The 21,471-nt window shown below is 41.8% G+C and overlaps 1 protein-coding gene across 1 annotated transcript; it reads left to right on the top strand.

The window, feature by feature from the left end:
* Positions 1 to 8,501: 8,501 nt before the first annotated feature.
* LOC311180659 (olfactory receptor 7A10-like) lies at positions 8,502 to 9,341 on the top strand (the record flags this gene model as incomplete). The annotated part of the gene is made up of 1 exon (XM_084248573.1): positions 8,502 to 9,341. One exon carries the CDS (start codon positions 8,502 to 8,504, stop codon positions 9,339 to 9,341), a length of 840 nt encoding a protein of 279 aa, XP_084104699.1.
* Between the last annotated feature and the right edge of the window lie 12,130 nt (positions 9,342 to 21,471).

Below are 21,471 nucleotides of genomic sequence, written 5' to 3'. Positions count from 1 at the left end.
ACACTTATGTAATGTTGAAATACAATTTAGGTATTAAAAGATGAAATTGCACCATTTGCAGCAACAGAGGATAACAACAGAATTGCCCTTACTGAAATAAGCCAAACAGAGAAAGTCAAATGACATATGATTTCACTCATATGAGATAAAGAAAACAAATAAGCAAGTCATGTCAATAAAACAAAATATACTTTTGGACTATGTAAGAACAATTAGTGGCTAACAGAAACATGTGGGAAGGGGGGGGTTAATCAGAAAAAGAGGGAAATGGTATAATGAAAGATGAATTTGAAATTTTAGCAGTGAATAATGCTACATATACATGTTGATGAATAATCATGCATACCTGATTTTTATATAATATTATAATGTAAGGTTACTTCAATTTAAAAAATTAAAAGCCAAACTCAAAGGAAATGGAAAAGAATTTAATGGGTGTGTCTCATTTAATAAATAGCTTTGCATTAAAATTAACTTATGTTTCAAAGTGAATAATAAACTTATTTTATAGTATAAAATAAAATGTATAAATAGTGAATGAGAGGAGCTATAAGAAATTAGGCATCCATACTGTATGGTATTTTATACATAAAACACAAAATATTACACAAGCTTCAACTGCTTTCTTAAATTATTTTTAAAAAAGATGGTCCAAAGTATGTTTTCTTGCGTATAATATTGTGGGAATAATAAACCAATATTCAGATGGATGTTTTAAGAAATAAGTGTCTGAAATAGTGTTTATTATTTTAGGATGAGTTCCATTTATGTCCAGTTTTTAGGGTTTTCAGGCTACATGGATGTTGGATCTAACTGAAACAATAAACCAGTGCAGTTTAAGTGGCAAGATATAAACGCAAACAAAATCAGCTGCCTTTCTGCAGCAGTTGAGTGCTGGGCTATGAAGATGCCCTCAGCCGCTTCTGCAGCGCTGGTTCGATCCCCGGCCAGCCCGCGAGGGTCCCACATGGCACAACAGACCGCTCCTGTCACGCCCGCTGCTTCCCTCAGCAGTGTATTTCGTCAATCTGCCTGTTCTGCTCCCCATTCTGGCTCTGGTGAATTCTCTCATTCTCCCGTGCTTCTGACTATACCCAGTGCTTGTATAAATAAATAAATAAATCTAAAAAAAAATCAGCTGCCTTCCTATATATAAACAATGAGTTAGGTGAGAAAGAAATCAATAAAGCGATCCGTCTTACCATCACACCAAAATAAATAAAAGATAAATACTTATTTAGTAAACTTAACAAAGAATGAAAAGGGCCTGAATAAAGAAAACTGTAAGACTCTGTCAAAAGAGATACAAAAAGACACAAAGAAATGGAAAGTTATTTCTTGCTCATGGACTGGAATAATCAATGTGGCCACAATGACCATCCTCCACAAGGCACTACAAAGAGTCAACACAATCACCTGGAATTATCAATGACCCACTTTAAAATATAAAATATACATGACCGAAATTCATACAGGACCACAAAAGACCCTGGAAAGCAAAGAAACTCTGACAAAAATGGGAAAACTTCATTATTACAATACCAGACTTCAAACTGTATTATAAAGTTATAATAATTAAAATAATACTGGATAATTAAAATGGTACGGGAATTTTATCAGACACAGAGACCAATGGGATAGAAACAAGACCCCAGAATGAAACCAGACTTCTAGGAACACTTAATCTACAAATTTGAGCCAAGAATGTACACTGGAGCAAGGAAAGCCTCGTCAGGAAATGATATTGGGAAAAGTGGGCACACGAGCAAAAGAATGAAACTAGATTTCTCTATCTCAAAAGACACAAAAATCAATTCAAAATAAATAAAAGTCTTTGATGTAAGACCTCAAACTATAACACACATAGACGAAAACTTGGGCAAAACACTCTATAATATAAATTTCAGATGTGTTTGGGGAATCCTCCCCAGCAGCAAAGGAAACAAAGGAGAACATAAATAATTGGGACTATATCAACCCAAATGCTGCTGTACAGTCCAAGAAAACAGCAGGGTAACACTCACTCAGACTACTGAAGGGAGGATGTATTTGCACAGCGTTATTCTGACAAATTAAGACACATAAAGAACCTGGGTGTTGAGGCCCTTCCTCTCCTGTTCCACACCACAGAGACGTGCCAAGCTCAACATGAGGTGCCCCGCTGGTTAGGACACATCTGGTGGACGGAGAGAGGCTATTGGTGCAAACCCATGTGCCACTGGATTGTCTGATGTAACATCGAGTTATTTCCCGGAACCTGCCTAACTTGCAGGTAGACCTGCTGGGGTGTGAAAACATCCCTATTGTGTTGTGTGGCAACAAAGTGGACACTGAGGACAAGAAAGTTAAGGTAAGTCTATAGTCTTCCAAGGAGATTTTCAGTACTGAGGCGAGTCATCACAGGTCACCACAGGCCCTTCTTCTGGCTGCTAGAAAAGCAACTGGAGACCCTCACTTGGAGTTCGTTGTCATGGAGTTCGTTGTCACGCTTGCTCCTGCTCACTGGGGCTGTCACGGACCCTGGTCTGACAGTGAAGTCTGGGCACAATTTACAGTTTGCTCAGACAACTGCTGCTTGGGATGATGATGGTGACCTGTGAGGACTGTGAGGCCCATGTCAGGAGTGGGCAGTGCCCCCTGCTGCCAGCGGTACAGCATGTTAGCACTTCCCTGTGCTATTAAGCAGGACACCTGCTTACTCTTTGTGGGGCTGAGGAGGTGCACGGGCTTCAGAGTGAGTTGGAAGTTACAAAAATCTTTGCTCTTTGGACCTGAATATTAACTGTTTAGGAACAAAGTAATTTCCTTCTGGTGTTTCAAACATAAGGCTGCTGCAGTCACATCACAATAAAAACAAAAAAAAATTCCTATTTGCTTTTGCAAAAGTGCCACGACAACAAGGAGTGTGGTGTCTAAGGTTTTACATAAAGGATCTCAGTTCTCTGCTTAATTAGAGTGGAATAGCACTATTGGGCATAAGGGGGGGTCTGTGCCCCCAAAATATTTGTGACTTGATGATCTAAGGCGTCAAGTCAAGATGGGATCCTTAGGCAAAGACATTTGGAAAACTTGAACACAGAGTGAGAATAAGGTGCTGGGTGGTTACAGCTCTGGAAGGTGCAGGAGTTCATGAAAAAGGAGTAACAAAACTGGATGCACTTGACATCTAATCTAGTTTCTTGGGATCAGGAATCATTAAGAAACTTTCCTTCCATCCAGTCCAGTGTCCACAGGGAAATCATGAGCTCAGAGCTTGGGGCAGGAGAGTGAGGTGTGGCTAATGAGACCGCGTGGAGGGCGGTAAATACCCTGTCTCCCTCGGTCCCTCAGACTGTCCAACCCGGGACCGGAGAGGACATGATTCCTGTCTGTGGAGCCCGACCTCTGCCCAGGAAATAGCCCGTGGCGCCCTCCTGAGATCCTGTCTGTGACACAGCCCAGATCCATCCTCAAGCGTCCAGGAGGGACTCCGACGGCTACATGGAGAAGCTCCCCTCACAGCCCCCACCCAGGTGAGTCTCAGAGCCCAGCAGGCACTTGGGACAGATCCAGGGAAAATGCAAACTGAGAAGTTCTGCCTCAGGTCACAGAGATCAAACCAGGCCCAGGGACAAGAGGTTCCCTTGTTCTCTTGCTTGACTGACTCGTCACTTTATAATTAATTTACTTAATTTGTGACTCAAAACTGCCCACTGCTCTCCACAATACACGGATCATGCTGACAAGGAATAGACAGGAAGGAATCTGTTTGGATGAGACTGAAGTGGGAGTGGGGGCTTAACGTGGTTCCAACAATGTTAGGACAGATTCAGGAAGGTGTGGAGTTTTGGCAGCAGGAAATCAAGTATTAAATGTGAAGGGGATGACAGGAGTGGATGAGGTGATGAGCAGGGCATCTGTATTGGAGAGATCCAGAGTAATGGAGGCAGATGACCTCACAGAGCAGCTGAGGAGAGGAACAGTGTGTAGTGTCCCTCATAGCAGGTGCTCACAGAAGTCATCCTTTTTCTTGAATGTCTGTTGGGGGAGACTAAGGAGTTTTACTTCACAACCACTCTAGCACTGGCAAATCTGCACAGTTTTGGTTGTTAGAATTTTGCTTTTTTCTATTATAAATTTTGTTCATTCTAACAGTTCATTTACCCAACGGTTCTGATTTTTTTATTCTGGTTTGTGATTCAAATATTCAAACAAATTAGGAGTATTCAAAGTAATAATTTTTTTGCAGTTAATTCTCCCATGTATATAGAGATTGTTGGACAAAATGATTCAAAGTTTTCAGTTTTGTGTGGGCCTCAGTCTAGCCTTTGTGTCCCACGATGTATTTTAAACATCGGCTGTTTTCTTGCCATCTTAGTGGTACTAAGCTCTCATACACCTTGTGTTCATGTCGCATCTGTTTTTCCTCCTTACTCTGTCTCCTCACTTTTGTAGTTTCATCTGTCATATTTTCACTGAGATTTAATTGAATTGAAACAACGTGTAAGTTGGAGAAAAACATGTTGATTTATTTACATTTTGCAATAGGATTATCACTGCAGCACTAGCTAACACCTCCATCCATAAACACATTGAATATTTACTTTTGTCTCAAAATGATTCAGAGATAATCTCTCGAAAACTTAGAAAGTTGTAAGAAAGCACTGCTGACTATGGCACAATGCAGTAGATTTCAGAACCTTATTCATCCTCCAGCTTCAAGTTTGTGTCCTGAAACAACTTCTTTCAAAACCCCACCCGCTCCGGGTCACAAATTTAAGTCTGTTTTAGGAGCACAACAGAAGTGATAAGCAGTATTTCTAGTTCTCTGACTTCTGTCACATAGCAGAACGTTCTTAGGTGCTCAGGTTGTCAAACAAGGCAGGGTGTCCTTCTTCTCTTGACTGGATATTTCATTATATAGATATTTTATTATATAGAATGTGTATTATAGTAACACAATATCCTGTGTGTGTATTACACATTATATGTTTTATATAATCCATGTATATTTATTTGGACAATTAAGGGCAATCCTATATGAATATAAGGCCTATATATTTTATATCTATACGTGTACACATTATTTGTTATATTCATCCACGGATGGACTTGCAGGTTATTTCTAAATTTTAGCTCAATAAACAAGGGGATGTGGAGAGCTTTATGATGCCCTGTTTTCATGGCTTTTGTAACAGGGTGTCTAACTTTGCTATTTTGAGGCTCCACTGTTCTCTTTTCCTCCTTGGCTGCAGAAGTGTATTAGCCACTGACAGCACCCCAGGCTCTCTGCGCCCCACCCCAGTGCTGACCTTTGGTCATCTCCCTGGGAGCTCTGTCAGCAGCTGTGAGGTGACAGCTCCTGGTTTGGATTTGCATTTCCCTGGTGAGTGATCCTGAGCTCTTCCTCATGTGCTTGCTGATCATTCTAGGTGTCTCCTCTGGAAAACACATATTTAGGTGCTCTCTGGTATTTCTATAGGCAATGACTTCCTTGCAACATGAAAAAGCAACCCCATTACAAGTGAGTGGAGTGACAGCGGGACAGTCGGCCTGGGGGCCCTGGTGTCCAAGGTAATGGTTCTCCACCCAGCCTGGCCCTTCAGTTGGGGCCTCACTCACATGGTCTTTCCCTCATTAGCAAGAAAAGACCTTTCAAATACTTCTCTCCTGTATGCGATGATGCCAGATTCCTCTTACTGTGGCCTAAAGTCAGACCTGTCTTTACTCTGTGATGAAGCTTACCTACCCACACATAAATACAGAAATGACACACACACATACACAGGTACACAAAACTGATGGAAGAGAACTGTTAATCAATGTCCACGGTGTGTTCAGACAATGCACTCGGATATTTTCTTGCGGGCTTTACTTTTTTTATTCTACTTCATTCATGTAAACCCAGGTCTAACCCCCTAATGGTGTGAGTCTCAGGATATGAAAATTCCTTTTGTGTGTTCTCCACAAGCATTTCCCTGTCTGTCTTTCTCAACTTGTCATTATTTTATGTGAGACCATATTGTTCATGTAGCTCATGTAATATGTATTTATTTATCTACTATTCCCAACTAAAGGAAATCAGGGTGAGGTGTCAGAGTATAGTGAATACATTAATTTCTCACTTACTATCATGGAGATATTCCTGGAAACTGCCACTTTAAGAGAAATGATATATCACAAAACCATTTTATCATAAAGTTCATCAATATACACAAGAATTAAATTTCCTATGGCAGATTTCTGATACATCACCAAACTTGTTGGGAGACCCCGTCACTGTTACTATTAAACTCTATTTGCATTCATCATCTACTCAATTATCTCCCAATCAGCTTAGTCCAGTCAGAGTTGAGGGTAACTGGGGCCTGCCAAGAAGCAGATGGTGCAAAGGAACTGACTCTGACGGGATGCTCTTCAGATGCAGGGCAGTGGGCCACACTCGCCGTGGGTGGGAGTGCAGCCTGGCCCAGCCCTCACAGAGAGCAGTGAGGACACGTCTCACACAGTAAACATGGATCTGCCATTGGACCCAGTCATTGCACTCCCAGGCATCTGTCCACAATATTCAAAAAACTAATTTGAAAAACCTGCACTCCCATGTTTATTGCAGCACTATTTATTATAGTTGAAACATCCTAACATATGAATAGAGCAAGATGATGTAGTGGATACACACAATGGATTACCACACAGCAATGGGAAAGATGAACTCATGCCATTGTGCCAACATGAATGGAGCGTGAAAAAATAATGTTAGGTGAAATAAGTCATGATAAAGCAAAAGATGGTGTGACTAATATGTGGACTATAAAGTAAATAAATTAACAGATTAAGACAACGTGAAAAACTAACCCTTGATGGCTGACTACAGAGCTGAGACACAAAGGGGTGATACTGGGGGAAGGGGAAGAACAAAGAGAGATAGAAGCACAATGGTCTGCAGTGGTGGAACATGGGTGAGTGGGGGTGTGTGCACTATGGTGGCAATACCTGGTGGGGGTTCCCCAATACTATCTCAGTTACAAAAAGTAAATGAATAAATAAATAGGGATACAGGGCGAGTTTCTGTGTGTTTAGGTATCCCGTGTGTAAAAATGCAGAGGTAAATAACAACTTTCTTTACAACATTTCTGGAGAGCTGATTCTTTGAAAACTAAACACTTCCTGTTTTCTTTGTCCTCAGTGATTTGATTTACAATTCTCAGCTGTGCTTCAATGCACAGGACAAAATGCCCTAAAAGTGGATCAGAAAGTGTGTGTGTGGCTGAAATAAGGGAAATAATCCTTATTACAGGTAAAGGAAGCACAGATTGGACATCTGTCCCAATGAAGCTGTCTTCTACAATCCAGCATTCGGAATTTAGATGAAATGTGAGGGAAAGGCATTACAGTTTGGCACAGCACATGTAACACAACCTACACACTAGAAGATCAGCAAATGTACAATGTGACAGGCAGGAACTTCACATGGCAGCAGGATGTTAGGGCCTCCTGCCAACCTCTCCTCTCACCCCCTACCTGGAGTGCCCCTCCTGTCACACCCCTACTTCTGGTTCTGTAACTGCCAGGAACACTGGCTATGTCCCCAAGCCCAATGTCCTCATGCATATATTGTTACCACGTGATGGCTCCTTTATATAAAAAAAATCCTGTTGACTTCAAAATTTTGTTCAAAGACTCATAATCGGAAGTGATGATCACGTTTCCTCTAGAATCCACCTCTTCATGCAACTGCATTATTTTACTTAACAAAATAATCACCATATGAAATATTATTTAGCAAGACCACATATATACTTAGAAGAAAGCTTGTTTGGGGCTAGGATTTTCCTTTGTCTTTTTTTTTCTATAGGATTTATTTACTTATTATGTATGCATAGAACATCTGGGATACAGACCAGAGGTGTGGGGGGTAAGAGGACTCACAGGATACATAGTGGGGATTAGGACAGTCAGATCTACTGAAATACACTGCAGGGGAGCAGTTGGTGGAAAGGAGAGGTCTGCTGCACCATGTGGGTAGCTCCCTGGCTGGGGATTGGGCACAGGATGTTGCATAGTGCTGAGAGTTAACCTCTAGGCCACCAGGGAGGCCCTAGGGCTAGGCTTTTTCGAAGTCAGTCTCACTGCTTTTTCTTCATGATTCCAACAATACTTGGATAATATAATTAGCCAAATGTATTTAAAAGAAGAACTCAGGAAATTTTCAAAGAAAATTTTGACTTGGAAAATTGCTTGTATTAGATGTTCCAATGGTAATTATTTTCAGCATCAGGTAAGAGGCACTGGCTCGATAACATTGAATTCATTAACTGAAAGGATTTAAAATGAAGTCACACCATTTAAACTCATTTCTTGACTGCTCTGCTGTGGTTAAGTTTCCATCACTTCTGTCTCCATCCCCCAGGCTCACCAGCGACCTGGCGCCAGGAAACCAAACCCACCCCACAGCGTTCACCCTCCTGGGGCTCTCAGAAGAGGCCTCGCTGCAGCCCCTCCTCTTCTGGGCATTCTTGTCCATGTACTTGGTCACGGTCACGGGGAATCTCCTCATCATCCTGGCCATCCTCACGGACCCCCACCTGCACACACCCATGTACTTCTTCCTCGCCAACCTGTCCTTTGCCGACATCTGCTTCACCTCCACCACCGTCCCCAAGATGCTGCTGAACATCCAGACACGGAACAAAGCCATCACCTACGCGGGCTGTCTCAGCCAGGTGTTTTTCTTCTTACTCTTTGGAGGACTGGACAACTTCCTCCTGACAGCCATGGCCTACGACCGGTTTGTGGCCATCTGCCATCCCCTGCACTACATGGTCATCATGAACCCCCAGTTCTGCGGCCTCCTGCTTCTTGCATCCTGGGTGTTAAGTCTTCTGCATGCTCTGTTACACAGCTTAATGGTTTTGCGGCTGTCCTTTTGCTCACAGCTGCAAATCCCTCACTTCTTCTGTGACCTGGACCAGGTGATCCAGCTTGCCTGTTCTGACACCTTCCTCAATGAGCTGGTGATATATTTAGCAGCAGGGGTTGTGGGGATCATCCCTCTCAGTGGCATCCTTTTCTCCTACTCTAAGATTGTGTCCTCTGTTTTGAAAATCTCCTCAGCGAGCGGCAGGTACAAAGCCTTCTCCACCTGCGGGTCTCACCTCTCCGTGGTCTCCCTGTTCTACGGAACGGGGCTTGGCCTGTACCTCAGCTCTGCCGCTACCCACGACTCCAGGGACAGTGCAACAGCCTCGGTGATGTACACGGTGGTCACCCCCATGTTGAACCCCTTCATCTACAGTCTCAGAAACAAGGACATAAAGCAGGCCATGGTGAGGCTCTTCAGCTGCAGAGCAACCCCAACGTGACGGGGGGCCACTTCCTCAGATTGATTGGTCGGGAGCAGCAGGACTCATGATCCACTGACTAAGTTATGGTCCTGTCCTCAGTCAGTCAGAGATAATCTGTGGTTTCTCTTATGTACAGAGTTTGACATCAGTGTTTTTTATATTATAAATATGTTTTCTGTATTACCTTAATTATTTTTAACTGGCCTGAATAATGGGTTCAGTATTAATAAAAATATAATTGCTGAATTTTTCTTTCGTAAAATGTTAAAACAAAATTGGGTACATACAAAATAATAGAAATGGAAGAAAAATACATACAACTGTATCTGATAAAAACAGCTACATACGGATTATCTGCAGAAAAGCCGTGTCTTGTCAAAGCATCCATGATTGTCCAGGGTTACTATTCAGCTGTCCCTACTTCCGTAACTTCCTTCCTTCCTTTCAGTGCTTTGTTGTTGACCCATAATACTCCTGTTCATGTCATTTTGCTCAGGGTTTGTGTTTAATTTTTTCTTTCTTGTAGAAGAACTCTTGTCAGCTTTTATGGTGAGGCAGGCAGACCTGACAGTGATAAACTCCACTGGCTTCTCTGCCTGGGGAAGCTTTCATTCATACTCATAATGGAATAATTCTGCAGGGTGGAGTATTCTTGGCGGGAAGTCTTTGTATTTAGGATTATGAACACATCATTCCTCTGTTTTCCTGGACAGTGACAGGTGAAAAATCTGAGGAAAGCCTACTTTGGTGATCTTTGCAAATTCTCTTATTTTCAGGTATCCTGTATTTTTTTTCTTTTTTTCTGATTTTTTATAATTTAACTGTGGGGTGTCATGTTGTAGGTCATTTCACTTTGATATGTGGATGTTATCACTACTTCCTGGATATTCGTGCTTATTTCATTCTCTAGGTTTGGATAATTCTCAGCTATGACTTTTTTTTGAAAAGCATCCCTCCCTCCTTCAGCTTCACCTTCTGGATTATCCACTGTCCTCATGTTTCCACTTCTAATTGCGTCTGACATTGTTTGTAGTGTTTCCTTATTTTTCCTGTGTCCTTGTCTCATCTCTCTGTTTTCCTAATTGGGTCATGTATATACTGGGATCCTCCATTTCTGAAGTTATTATGTCTGCCCGTTTAATTCTATATAAAACTTTCTTTATATTTGTGTTCATTTACATTCGGAGACTCTTTTGTGTTCCTTTAATATTGTCCATCTCTTCGGTGAAGACCCTCCGGTTCTTTTATTTTCTCTCTAAGGTCTCGCAGCTGCCTGTCTGCCCTGAGTCACCTCCCATAGCTCACGGGTGTATCTAATGTTGTTGCTCCACGTCACTGAGACTCCTCTGCTTCTCGCTCCCGTATTTATGAGCCAGAACTTCTGTTCTGCTACTTTTTTTCCTTCCTGTGCTTGGATGTTCCTTGATTTCTAAGTATTTTTGTCACCTCATTTCCCGGTGTACAGCTGGGGTGCTGGGGGTCAGTTTGATTGTTTCTCTTCTAGTTTACCTTGGCGTGAGGTGGGCAGTGGGGAGTCTGGATTTCAATGTTGTCTAAGTCTGTTGAGAAGTGAACTCTGTCACCTCCACCTCCTCCCCCCTCCCTCCACAGAAGCTCCAATTGGTCTTCAGTTGTCCTCACCTCCCTCCCCACCTCCTTCTGGTTGTTCCTGCCATGGATTGAGTCTCCTGCTGATGGAGCTGGGATTGTCCACAGGGTTCCATCTCTGGACTCAGCTGGTCTGGATACAAAAGAGGCACCTACGTGGGCTGTGTGCCCATTGCACAGCTGTGGCCACAGGCAATGACCACAGGCAATGACCACACCACAGCCACCATCCCTGCCGTCCACTGAGGCACCTGGTTGCAAATGCTAAGTTCCCTAAGTTCCAATTGTCTCACTTCTGGTTACTTATCTGGAAAATACACTGAAAAAAAAACACTAATTGAAAGAGGTCTGTGCCAGCCATGTTCACTGCAGTGGTACTTACAATAGCCAAGAGGTAGAAACAATCCAAGTTTTTATCTACTATCCACTATCAACACTATGGAAAGCAATATGTAAAATACTTAAAAATTTAAGAATATAAGTTCCCTTTGATCCAATTGTCTCACTTCTGAGTATTTGGCAGGAAAATACACACAAAAACCACACATTACAGAGGTGTGTGCCACCCACATTCACTTCAGTGGTTTCACAACAGCCAAGAGGTAGAAACAATCCAAGTGATCCACAAATGGAAAAAAAAGATGTGGTATATGTATATCATGGAATACTATTTACATATTAAAAAGATGAAATTGTGCCATTTGCACGAGAAATTATCCTTACTGATACAAGCCAAGCACACAGTCAAATGTCATATCATATGTGATAAAGAAAACAAATAAACAGATGATGTAAATAAAACAAACTATACTTTTGGACTATATAAGAACTTTTAGTGGCTCACAGAAAATGAGCAAAGGGAGGTGATTAATTAGAAACAGAGGACAAAGGTCTAATGAAAGACAAAGTTAAACTTTTGGCAGTGAACTTAATGTAGCATATACACATGATGATGAATAATCATGCATACCTGAAATTTATATAACATTATAATGCAAGGTTACTTCAGTTCAATAAATAAAAGCTAAATTCAAAGAAATCAGAAAGAATGTAATGGGAGTGTCTCCTTTAATAAACAGCTTTGTATTAAAATGAACTTACATTTCAAAGTGAATAATGATTTTTTGTATTATAAAATTAAATATAAAATTAAGGAATTACAGGACACATAAGAAATTAGGCACACATACTGCATGGGTCTCTTTACACATAATACACAAAACATTACACAAGCTTCCACTGCTGCCTTACATTATTTTTTAAAAAGATGCCCTAAGTCTGTTTTCTGGTGTCTAATAGTGTGGATATAATAAAGGAATATTCAGATGGATGTTTAGAGAAATAAATACCTGGAAATAATGTTTATTATTTGAGGATGAGTTCCACTTATGCCCATATTTTAGGGTTTTCAGCATACATGGATGTTGGATCTAATTGAGGCAATAAACCAGCTCAGTTAAAGTGGCAGGAAATAAAAATAAACAAAACCAGCTCCATCCTATAAATGAACAATGAGTAAGAAAGTGAAAAAATAAGAAAATGATCCCATTTACAATCACACCAAAATAAATAAAAGTTAAAAATGTAGTTAGGAAATTTGAGAAAGGATGTGAATGGCCTGTGAGAAGAAAACTGTTAAGACTCTATTAAAAGATAGTAGTCAAGCTTCATTCTTTTGCATGTAGCGACCCAGTTTTCTCAGCACCATTTATTGAACAGACTTTCTTTGCTCCAATGCATATTCTTTGCTCCTTTGTCAAAGATTAGTTGACCATAAATCTGTGGGTTTATTTCTAGATTTTCTATTTGATTCCATTGGTCCTTGTGTCCTTGTGTCCAATACCATGCAGTTTTGATGATTATGGCTTTGTAGTATAGCCTGAAATCTGGGAGTGTGATGCCTCCATTCCCTTCTTTTTTTTTCAGGAGAGCTTTGGTTATTCGGGGTTTTTGGTGATTCCATATGAATTTCATCAATAATTGTTCTATTTCTTTGAAGAATAACATTGAAATTTTTATTGGAATAGCATTGAATCTGTATATTGCTTTTGGTAGGATGGCCATTTTAATAATGTTTATTCTTCCAATCCATGAGCAGGGGATGTCTCTCCATTTCTTTGTATCTTCTTCTATTTCTTTTAACAGTATTTTATAGTTTTCTTTGTATAGGTCCTTTACCTCTTTTGTTAGATTTATTCCCAAGTATTTGATTTTTTTTGTTTCGATAATAAAGGGGATTTTTTTTTTTCATTTCTTCTTATTCAGATTTATTGTTAGTGTATAGGAAGGCTTCTGACTTTTGCATGTTGATTTTGTACCCTGCCACTTTGCTGAACTGATTGATGAGTTCAATTAGTTTTTCTATGGAGTTTTTGGTGTTCTCTATGTATATGATCATATCATCTGCAAATAGTGATAGTTTGACTTTTTCTTTTCCTATTTGGATTCCTTGGATGTCTTTCTCTTGTCTTATTGCTCTGGCTAGGACTTCCAGTATTATATTGAAAAGCAGTGGTGAGAGTGGACATCCTTGTCTTGTTCCAGATCTTAATGGAATTGCTTTCAGCTTTTCACCATTGAGAATGATATTGGCTGTTGGCTTGTCGTATATGTCCTTTATGATGTTGAGGTATGTTCCTTGTATCCCAAGAATTTCAAGGGCTTTTATCATGAATGGGTGTTGCACTTTGTCGAAAGCTTTCTCGGCATCTATTGATATTATCATATGGTTTTTAGATTTCTTTTTGTTGATGTGTTGGATAACGTTGATTGATTTTCGGAAAAGACACAAGGAAATGGAAAGTTATTCTTGCTCATGGACTGGAAGAATCAAGGTGGCCACAATGAACATCCTCCACAAAGCACTATACAGAGTCAACCCAACACATGATGTTATCAACAGTACCTTCATGGAATAAAACATACATTACTGACATTCATATGGAACCACAAAAGACCCTGGATAGCAAAGCAACTCTGACAACAAGGGGAAAAATTATGACAATACCAGACTTCAAACTACACTATAAAGCCATAGTAATTAAAACAATATTGGATGATCAAAATGGTCTGGCAACAATAACAGCCACAGAGACCAAAGGGATAGAATGAAGATCCCAGAAATTAACCAGACTTATAGGAAAAGTTAAATCTACACAGTAGGAGCCAAGAACAGATACTGGAGCAAGGAGCCTCATCAGTAAATGGTATTGGGAAAACTGCACACACATGCAAAAGAATGAAACTAGATGACCCCATCTCAAATCACACAAAAATCAATTCAAAATCCATAAAAGGGGCCTGCCTGGTGGTGCGGGGTTAAGCACCACACTGTGAAGCTGTCCACAGCCTCTCAACAGGAGTTTGATGCCCCAGCTGGCCAGGGAGCTACCCATATGGCGCGGCAGACCTCTCCTGACTTGCCCGCTGCTCCTCCCCTCAGCAGTGCAGTTCAGTCACTCTGCCTGTTCTGTTCCCCACTCTGTCCCTGGTGAATCCTCTCACCCTCCCGCATGTCTGACCTGTACCCAAGCTCTTGTCTGCATAAACAAATGAATCTTTAAATAAACAAAATGAATAAAGACTTTGATGTAAGACCCAAAATGATAACACACATAGAAGAAAATGTGGGTGAAACACTCTTCAAAATAAATTTCAGATGTGTTTGTGGAATCATCCCCAGCAGCAAGGGAAACAAAGGAGAACACGAATAACTGGGACTGGATCAACCAAAATGCTCTGTGCAGCACAAGAACACAGCACTACAGCACAAGGAGGGCCCACTAGAGGGAGGACATATTTGCACAGCGTAATTCTGACAATTAAAGACACACAAAGAACCTGGGTGTTGAGGCACATCCTCTCCTGTTCCCTACCACAGAGACATGCCAAGTTCAACGTGAGGTACACAGCTGGTGAGGACACATCTGGTGGACAGAGAGAGGCTATTGGTGCAAGGCCAGTGAGCCATTAGATTCTCTGATGTAACATCGAATTATTTTCCAGAACCTGCCTAACGTGCATAGAGACCTTGTTCGGGGTGTGAAAACATCCCCATTGTGTTGTGTGGCAACAAAGTGGACATCAAGATAGGAAAATTATGGATACTAAGGCAAGAAAATCTCACAACAAAGTGGATACTAAGGAAAAGAAATTTAAGGAAACTCTATAGTCTTCCGAGGAGATTTTCAGTAGTGAGGCGAGTCATCACAGGTCACCACAAGCCCTTCCTCTGGCTGCTAGAAGAGCAATGGGCGACCCTACCTTGGAGTTCATTGTGGCGCCTGCTCCTGCCTCCCCGGGGCTGTCACGGGCCCTGCTTTGGCAGTGAAGACTGGTCAGGATTTAGAGGTTGCTCAGTCAACCTCTGCTTGGATGACGTGGTGACCTGTGAGGATGGGACACCCGGTGTCAGGAGTGGACTGTTGTGGGCAGCACCTCACGCTGGAAGCAGGGAAGCGTGTTAGCAGCTCCCTGTGCTCTAAGCAGGACTCGTGCTTAGTCTCGGGGGTCAGAGGAGGCGCACGGGCTTCAGAGTGAGTGCGGCCATTGCCAAAATCTTCACTCTGGGACCTGCACATTTAGCTGGTTAGGAACACAGGCGTTTCCTTCTGGAGATTCAAACATAAGGCTGCTGCAGTCGCATCAAAGTGAAAACAAAAAAGAAATTCCTATTTGCTTTTGCAAAAGTTCCATGAAAACAAGGAGTGTGGAGTCTAAGGTATTATATAGAGGAGTCGGTTTGCTGCTCTATGAGAGAGGAACAGCACTACTGGATTTATGATGGGGGTGTGTGCCCCCAACACATTTGTGCCTTGATGATCTAGGGCACCAAGTCAAGTTGGGATCCTCAGCATAGATTTTTAATTTTTTTTTATCTATTATTTACATCATTTTTCCTTTCTTGCATAATGTTTGCATTTTCATCTTGATTATAATACCCATGCAATTCCCAGCACATTTTGAAAACTTGAACACAGAATTAGAACAGGGTGCTGGGTGGTTACAGCATGAAGGCCAAGGAGTAATAAAACTGGATGCACTTGATCTAATCTAGTCTCTCGGGATCAGAGAATCATTAATAAACTTTCCTTTTGCCAAGTCTAGTGTCCACAGGGAAATCATTAGCTCAGAGCTTGGAGCAGGAGAGTGAGGTGTGGCTAATGAGACCGCGTGGAGGGCAGTAAATATCCTGTCTCCCTCGGTCCCTCAGACTGTCCAACCCGGGACCGGAGAGGACACGATATCTGTCTGTGGAGCCCGACCTCTGCCCATGGACCAGCCCTTGGCGCCCTCCTGAGATCCTGTCTGTGACACAGCCCAGATCCATCCTCAAGCGTCCAGGAGGGACTCCTATGGCTACATGGAGAAGCCCCCCTCACAGCCCCCACCCAGGTGAGTCTCAGAGACCAGCAGGCACTTGGAAAAGATCCAGAGAAAATGCAAACTGAGAAGTTCTGCCTCAGGTCACAGAGATCAAAACAGGCCCAGGGGCAAGAGGTTCCCTTGTTCTCTTGCTTGACTGACTCACCAATTTATAATTAATTTACTGAATTTTTGATCAAAACTGTCCACTGCTCTCAACAATACAGAGATGGTGCTGACAGTGAAGAGACAGGAAGGAAAATCTGTTTGGATGAGACTGAACGGGGAGTGGGAGGCTTAACATGGTTCCAGCAAAGTTAGGACACAGCCAACAAGGTTTGATTTTGAGGCACCAGGAAATAAAGTGTTAAATACTAAGGGGTTGACAGGAGTGGATGGGGTGGTGAGCAGGGCATCTATGTTGGAGAGATCCAAACTAACGGAGGCAGATGACCTCACAGAGCAGCTGTGGTGGGGGGAGCTGTCAGTTGGGGGAAACTAAAGAGTTTTACTCACAACCACTCTAGCACTGGCAAATCCCATAACTTTGCTTGTTAGAATTTTGCCTTTTTCAATTACAAATTGTTCTCATTCTTACAGTTTACTTACTTACAGCCTGAGCTTTTTATCTGGTTTTCTTTCAAGTATTGAAATAGAATGGGAGCTTTTCACAATAAATACTTGGCAGTTAATTCCCCCACATATGGAGAGATTGTTGTACAAAATGTTTGAAAGTTTTCAATTTGTGTGTGGGCCTCACTCGATCCTTTGTGTCCCACTATGCATGTTCAACACAGGCTGTTCTTGCAGTCTGAGTAGTGCTAAGCTCTCATACACATTGTGTTCATGTCACATCTATGTTTCCTCATTACTATGTCTCTTCACATGTGTGATGTGACCTGTTGTATTTTCATTGATATTTAGTTGACATGAAACAGTGTGCAAGCTGGAGACAAACATGTTGATTGGATATAGTAACCTATTGCAGTATGATGACCACTGCAGCACTAGCTGACACCTCCTCAGTACACAAATTAATATTTATTTTTGTCACAAAACGTTTCAGAAATAATCTCTTCACAACTGGGAAGGTTGCAGGGAAGCACTGCTGACTGTCACATGCAGTAGATTTGCAGACCTGAAACAACTTTTTACAACTGTCCCACCCCGGTCCCTGTAACCAACTGAAGTCTGTTTCAGGAGCGCACCCAGAAGTGATAGCAGTATCTGTAGTTACTCCACTTCTATCATGTAGCAGAATGTTCTTAGGTGCCTGTGTGGTGCCTTCTTTCTCTTGACTGGATATCATGTGATATTTTACTATATAGAATGTGTACTGTAACAACACCATATCTTGCGTGTGTGTTACTCATTCCATGTTTGACATAATCCATGTATATTTATTTGGACAGTAAGAGCAATCGGTACACATATAATACAGCACATATATTTTTATATAAACATATGTACACACTATGTCTTTCATTTGTCCATGATGGACTTGTAGGTTATTTCTATATTTTGCTCACTAAGCATGGTATTGCAGATAGCTTTTCAATGTCCTGTGTTCATTTCCTTTGTACATGTATGAACAGATCATGGGGGACTCTAACTTTGCTATTTTGAGGAGCCTCTGTTCTCTTACCCTCTGTGCCTGAAGAGGTGTATTAGCCCATTGACAGCACCCCACAGTTCTCTGAGCCTCATTCCCACTGCTGACCTTTGGTCATCTCCCTGGGAGCTCTGTCAGCAGCTGTGAGGTGACAGTCCCTGGTTCGGATTTGCATTTCCCTGGTGAGTGATCCTGAGCACCCCCTCATGTGCTTGCTGACCATCTAGGTGTCTCCTCTGGAAAACACATATTTAGGTGCTCTCTGGTATGTGCATAGACAATGACTTCCTTGTGACATGAAAAAGCAGGAAGCCACACGTGGTGCTACATGAACTGAAAAGCTTCTGCATACAAGAGAGACAAAGGGACACTGGGCAGCCAATTTGTTCCTAAAAACAGCCCCCACCTTCCCTCTCCTGGATCACATTCTTCTGTATTCAAAGGACAATCTCGATCTATTCCTCAAGCATATGGAATCCATTGTTGTTTCTCTAGGAGAAATGAGAGCTTTGGATCTGCAATTTCCACTGCTTTGGAAAGAGTGTCATTTCCTATTTTCATTTTCAAGTCTTTGCCAATTTACTTTTTAGAGAACCAGTGGAAGCGATTAAGTTCTTGTTATAACTATCCTTCCAAAGTCTTAGATTCTGCTCCATTGTGCTTAATACATTCATGTTGATCCCGTTATATTTAACCAGGCTTTATTTTTCCCACTATTCCATTTATTGTATGGATTACAATTCCTTGACATAGTTTCTATATGATGAAATAACAAAAGTGAGCAAATTAGCTGAAGTCCCAGCTCATGTGGATGTTACATGATGACAGAGAGGGTTGAGCACAAGGAAATAGCGCATGTGGGATATGAAGGTCTCAGGAATAAACAACACGGAGGAAAGGGACAGACTGTTGGGGCACAAGCAGGGTTTTATGGAATATTGTCTGGGGAGGCCACTGGTTGTCGGACAAAGAACAAAACAAGGACCAGTTTATCTGTGTCAAAGGGAGATCAAAACCTAAAGCTCAAGGAAAACATAGAATCAATTTCACAAAACAAAAACCAGAGGAAGGACAATCTCTCTCACTCTGCATCATGTCACAGTGTGTGGTCACATAAGGGGGAACAGGCACAAAAACATCACTCAGATCAGGAGCCCACTGTCAACCCCATTACAGGCGAGTGGAATGACAGCGGGTCAGTCGTCCTGGTGGCCCTGGTGTCCAAGGCCACCTGGACACAAGGTGTTCTCCACCCGGCATGGCCCTTCAGTTGGGGCTCACTCACAGGGTCTCTCCCTCATTAGCAAGAACTGACTTTTAAATACTTCTCTCCTGTATGGATGATGCCTGCCTGTAAAGTAAGACCTGCCTTTACTCTGTGATGAAGCTTACCTACCCACACACACACACACAGAAACGACACACACCCGTACACGCGTACACACAACTGATGGAACAGAACAGTCAATCAATGTCCACAGTGTGTTTAGACAATGCACTTGGACATTTTCTTACGGGCTTTACTTGTTCTATTCTACTTCACTCATGTAAACTCAGGTCTGACCCCCTAATGGAGGTGAGTCTCAGGATATGAAAATTCCTCTTGCATGTTCTCCACAACTAGTTTAGCATTTTCCTGTCTGTCTTTCTCAACTTGTCATTATTTTTGTGAGACCATATTCTTCACATAGCTCATGCAATATGCATTTATTTATCTACTACTCCCAAGTAAACTAAGTCAGGGTGGGGTGTCAGAGGATAGTGAATACATTAATTTCACACTTGAATATCATGCATAGATTCTTGGAAAATGCAACTTTTAGTGAAATGATATACTGCAAAGCAAACTATCGTTACTTCATCAAAATAAACACGAATTTCCTATGGCAGACTTCTGGTCACAGAAACATCACTAAACTTCTAAATAAAGACCCTGATGCTTCTCATATTAAACACTATTTTTATTCATCATCTTTTGATTTATCTGCCAATCAGCTTTTTCCAGTCAGGAATACAAAGTAACTAAATTAACAGAGTAAGAGAAACTGGGAAACTCACCCTTGACAGCTGACTACAGAACTGAACCACCAAAGGGGGAGCCGGGAAGGGGGGAAGGGGAAGAACAAGGCAGGAAGGAAGCACAAGGGTCTGGGGTGGTGGAATATGGGTGAGTGGGGGTGGGTGCATTATGGTGCCACTATCTGGGGGGGTTCCCCAATACTACCTCAGTTACAAATGAATACATGAATCAATAAATATGGACACAGGAAAAGGTTCTTTGATCTTAGGTATCTAGTGTCTTAAAATGCAGAGGAAACAACTTTCTTTGCAACAATTCTGGATAGGTGGCTCTTTGCAAAGTAAAACGCTTCCTACTTTCCTTGTCCTCAGTGATTTGATTCCAATTCTCAGCTCTGCCTCAATGCACAGGTCAAAATGCCCTAAGCGTGGATCAGAAAGTGTGAGTGTGGAGGAAATAAGGGAAATAAGCCTTATTACAGGTAAGGGAAACAGATTACACACCTCGCCCAAGTTGAAGCTGTCTTCCATAACCAAACATTCAGAATTCAGAAGAAATATGAGGGAAAGAAACTATAGTCTATGGCGGGATTAAATTAGGGCTCATTTATGCATGTAATACATAATGTTCACACTTAGGCACAGCACACGTAACACAGTCTACACACTAGAAGATCAGCAAATGTACAATGTCATGTGCAGGAACTTCACATGGCAGCAGGATGTCGGGGCCTCCTGCCCACTCTCTCATCTCACCCCCAACCTAAAGCACCCACTCCGGTCACATCCCTCCTTTGTGGATCTGTAACTGTGCCAAAAACACTCCTATATTTGCATCTTTTTCTGGCTATTTCCCCAAACCAAAATGTTCTTGTCATGCGTATATTGTTGCCATGTGATGTCTCCATAGATAAATGCTGCTGCCTTCAGATATTTTTGTTCAAAGTCTGTTCATTGGAAGTGATTATAAAAAGATTCCTCTTGATTCTAACTCTTTATCCCACTACATTATTTTACCTAACAATAGTAATCACCATATGAAATATTATAACCCCGAGACCACACACAGAAGAAAACTTGCTTGAGGCTAGGATTTTTCCTTTCTTAAAAAAAATATTTATTTATTACGCATGCACAGAAGAACTAGGGTGCAGGCCAAAGATGAAGTGGGTGAAGCATTCACCAGAGACAGAGTGCGGGGCAGGACAGGCAGATCTACTGAAATCCACTGCTGAGGGGAGTCGCGGGGAGACAGGGGAGGTCTGCTGCGCCATGTGGGTCACTCCCTGGCCGGGGATCACACTCAGGCAGTCCCAGTGGTGACCCTGAGACTTAGCCCCTGTGCCACCAGGGACACCCGAGGGCTAGGATTTTTCAAAGTCAGTCTCACTGTTTTTTCTCCATGATTCCAACAATTTTTGCATAATGCAATTGGTCAAATGTATTTAAAAGATGTATTAGGACATTTTCAAAGAAAATTTTGAGTTGGATATATGTTTACATTAGATGTAAGAATGGCTAATTATTTTCAGTTTCAGGAGAAGG

Source organism: Talpa europaea (genome assembly GCF_964194135.1).
Source record: "Talpa europaea genome assembly, chromosome: 12".
Classification (NCBI taxonomy): Eukaryota; Metazoa; Chordata; class Mammalia; order Eulipotyphla; family Talpidae; genus Talpa; species Talpa europaea.
This window is presented reverse-complemented; position numbering and strand designations above follow the sequence as displayed.